General features: G+C 33.5%; 1 protein-coding gene across 1 annotated transcript; it reads left to right on the plus strand.

Moving 5' to 3' along the window:
• LOC110924479 (uncharacterized mitochondrial protein AtMg00810-like) lies at positions 1–1,181 on the plus strand. Its single transcript, XM_022168482.1, has 3 exons — positions 1–531; positions 1,002–1,010; positions 1,155–1,181. The coding sequence occupies exons 1-3, from the start codon at positions 1–3 to the stop codon at positions 1,179–1,181; spliced, it is 567 nt and encodes a 188-aa protein (XP_022024174.1).
• Positions 1,182–4,358: the final 3,177 nt, after the last annotated feature.

The raw sequence follows: 4,358 nt of genomic DNA on the forward strand, positions 1-4,358 counted from the left end.
ATGCAGTCATGCAATCCTGTCGCCACTCCAGTTGATACCAATGCTAAACTCGGTGCTTCGGGTGATGTGTTTCATGACCCCACTCTTTACTGCAGTCATGCTGGGGCACTCCAATATCTCACCTTCACTCGACCGGATATCACATATGCTGTTCAGCAGGTGTGCATGCACATGCACCCCCCCACGCAATCTCATTGGAATGCCTTAAAGCGGATAATTCAATATATTAAAGGCACATATTTGTTTGGTATCACTTTGGGCTGCTATTTCACTCCTTCTCTAACCGCTTACACAGATGCTGACTGGGCGGGTTGCCCTGATACGAGACGGTCTACTAGCGGCTACTGTATCTACTATGGTGATAATCTGCTTTCCTGGTCTTCTAAGCGTCAAACTACCGTCTCCAGATCCAGTGCAGAAGCCGAATATCATGCTGTTGCAAATGTCGTTGCTGAAATCTGCTGGCTTCGTAACCTCCTTCTCGAGCTGTATCAGCTGTTATCTCGTGCCACTCTCATCTATTGTGACAACGTCAGCTCCATTTACTTATCAGGAAATCCAGTTAACATCAACGCACCAAACATATTGAGCTGGATATCCATTTCGTTCACGAGCAGGTACAACGTGGTCTGGTCAGGATTGTTCATGTTTCCTCTCGTTACCAGATTGCAGACATCTTTATTAAGGGGCTGCCACGCATATTATTCGAAGACTTTAGATCCAGTCTCAGCATTCGGTCTCCTCCCGCTTCGACTGCGGGGGTATAATAGTAAGTGTATATTTAGTATAGTTGTAACTGTATCAATCAATGATTTGTAATGATTTGTAATTGATATCTATCCTAAAATAGAGATACACTATGTAATTATAAATAGAAATGAGTGAATGGAGAGAGAGCATCGAACCTATTCTATCAGTCAGGTTAGAATGTTTGAAGCAAGTTGAATTTCAAACAGGTAATTTTGTGGTTTTTTTTTTATGATTTTCCTGCATTTTTTTAGCAAAGGAAGGTAAGTACTTGATGAATGATGGGAAGAAGAATCTGTGGCCCTCATTACCTTTCAACAAAGTCATTAGATTAGCCACTACGGACCCATCACATGAAGGTTGTTTAACTTCGACATTTATATAATATAAATTTGTAACATTTCTAGGCATATAGTTTTGCACATTTAGCTTAGTTGGTGTTTCATGCTTTACATAGTTGTACCCTTAATTTAGAAGATTGTATCTTTTGGTTTAGTATTATATAATAAGAATTGATGTATTTCTTCTTTGGTTTTTTTTTTATAGGTTTAAGTTAAATGTCATTTTAGTCTTTATGGTTTGGGCTATTTTTCCGGTTTAGTCAAAAGGTTTGAAACATTGTCATTTTAGTTCAAAAGTTTTAAGCGTTACCATTTTAGTCCACTGGATTAACTCCATCCATTCTTTATGTTAGCTAGAAGGGTAATTCGGTCATTTTATTTGATCGAATTGCCCTTCTAGGAAACTAAATTAAATGTTAGGAGTCGGACTTGAACCTAAATTCTCTGTCTTGGAATATAAGTTAATAACCAACTTATCAACCTTAGATTGTTATCATTTTCCACACCAAAATATTTTATATACTATTTATACATAAAATATATTTCCAAAAATTTAAAATTTTGGGCCTCATATGAATTTGAGTTTTGGGCCGTCGCCCACCTTAACTAGGCCAACGTCATAGCTCAGTTAAAAGTTGTAGAAGAAAAAACAAAGTTTTTTTTTGAACAGCAGAAAAAACAAAGTTATAGTTGAAAAATTAACAAAACTAGTAATTAACACCCCCCGCGTTACGGCGGGGGCGAGCACTAATGCCACACTACTGTCAGTGACCACCGACACTGAAGTTGCGGTGTTAATGCGAAGAAATTAAACCGAAACGTAAAACATAGAATAAAATAACTAAGTTGATCTAGGACTTGCGGGTTATGATGAACACGCGTCTATTTTTTCCCGTTTGACAGGTTCATCGTAATCTATATATAATATATCATTACCACTATACAAACCATAATGCATACATTACAACAACCATTGAATCAATATGTTGCAAATTATATTTATACAAGATTTTGACTAAATTAATTATATTATTATAGATAATAATAATTTATAAATAAAACAACACAACTTTGAATGGATCAAACCGATTGAATACGGTAAGATAATGAAACCATTATTTGATTAGGGTACAACCACTTAAGCACAATTTGCAACCATACATACATACATACAAAACATATTGAATTTGATAACGTAATGAAACCATTATTATTTGATTAAGGTACAACCACTTAAGCACAACTTACAACCTATATTTGATTAAGGTATAAGTATTTAAGCACAACTTACAACCAAACTTGCACACAAATGTTTCAAATATTACAAATTTATAGTATATAATATAATTTGACAAAGTGTACAACCCCAACACATAAAGGTACAACAAAACTAAGCATGAAACACCATTAATGCAAAAGTTACAACCACTTAAAGCCTAAGTATATTACAAATTGATATTATATAAATATTTGAATTCTCTAATCTTCTTAGATTTTCTCCATTAACTTTTCTTTTTTAGCTTTTTCACAACCTTTTTTTTGAACGACAAATCACTTTATATATATATATATATATATATATATATATATATATGGGGGATCGCTAAAATGAAAACCATATCTAGTTGTAAAAACCATGGGAACCACTTTCTAGCCTTTAGATTAACAAGATGGATGAATGAGATTAAAAGTAACAAAAATTAATATTAAATGGTTTTTGTCTTATTATGTCTTTAATATTATAATCCAAAAGGTTAATTTGGTAAAATAACTCAATTTTGTCTTTTTGTCTTTGTTGTTTTTTATTAGTTTTTTTATATTATTATATTACTTTTTATTTTTTAAACATAACCTTTTTATTAAAAACATTTTAAAATTCAGATTTTTTTTAAAAGTTTTTTTATACTTTTTACAATTTAAGTTTTACGTTAAACTTTTTACGTTTTACGTTTTTTTGACGCGCCGGTTTTTTTCAAGCGTCGTTATTTTTTACACGCCAATTTTTTAATGCCGTTGTTTTACGCGCCGTTTTTAACGCCCCGTTTTTTCGCGCCAAGTTTTTAACGCTGTTTTTTACGCGCCAATTTTTAACGCCGTTTTTTACGCGACAATTTTTTAACGCCGTTTTTTCGACGTTTTTAACGCGCCGTTTTTTCAACGATTTTTAACGCGCCGTTTTTTAACGCGCCAATTTTTTAACGCCGTTTTTTACGCGACAAATTTTTAACGCCATTTTTTACGTAAAACGTTTTTAACACGTTTTTTACGCGCCGTTTTTTCGACGTTTTTTTAACGCGCCGTTTTTTTTACGTTTTACGCGTCGGTTTTTTTACGTTTTACGCGCTGGTTTTTTTACGTTTTACACGCCGGTTTTCTTACGTTTTACGCACCGGTTTTTTTTACGTTTTACGCATCGTTTTTTTTTACGTTTTACGCACCGTTTTTTTACGTCAATGTTTTTTTACTTTTTATGTTTTTAAATTTTTACGTTTTATGTAAAACTTTTTACGTTTTAAGTTTTACGTTAAACTTTTTACGTCAACGTTTTTTTACGTTATACGCGCCGGTTTTTTTTACGTTTTACGCACCGGTTTTTTTACGTTTTACGCACCGGTTTTTTTACGTTTTACACGCCGGTTTTCTTACGTTTTACGCACCGGTTTTTTTACGTTTTACGCACCGGTTTTTTACGTCAATGTTTTTTTACTTTTTATGTTTTTAAATTTTACGTTTTATGTAAAACTTTTTACGTTTTAAGTTTTACGTTAAACTTTTTACGTTTTACTTTTTTAAGTTTTACGGTAAACTTTTTACGTTTTACGTAAAAGTTTACGGTTGAACTTTTTTTCCACAAAAACTTTTTTACACGAAAACTTGTTTACGCGCCGCTTTTTTACCCCGTTTTTTACGTCCCGTTTTTACGCGCCGTTTTTACGACCCATTTTACAAGGCGTTGTTTTACTCCCCCGTTTTTTACGTGCGTTTTTTAGGACCCGTTTTACGCCCCGTTTTTTTTTTCACGCCGTTTTTGCTACCGTGTTTTTGCACGTTGTTTTTTATGCCTGGTTTTACGCGTCGTTTTTTACGTCTCGTTTTTAAGCGCCGTTTTATACCGGCCGTTTTTTACGCCGCGTTTTTACGCGCCGTATTCACGTCCCTTATTTACGCGCCGTAATTTTTTTTACGAAAACTTTTTTGCCGTTTTACGTTTTACAATTTACATAACACAATTACAATAAAAAAGTTTACGTTTTACAATGGACATAAAAA

The sequence above is a fragment of the Helianthus annuus genome, chromosome 17, assembly GCF_002127325.2.
Source record: "Helianthus annuus cultivar XRQ/B chromosome 17, HanXRQr2.0-SUNRISE, whole genome shotgun sequence".
Classification (NCBI taxonomy): domain Eukaryota; kingdom Viridiplantae; phylum Streptophyta; class Magnoliopsida; order Asterales; family Asteraceae; genus Helianthus; species Helianthus annuus.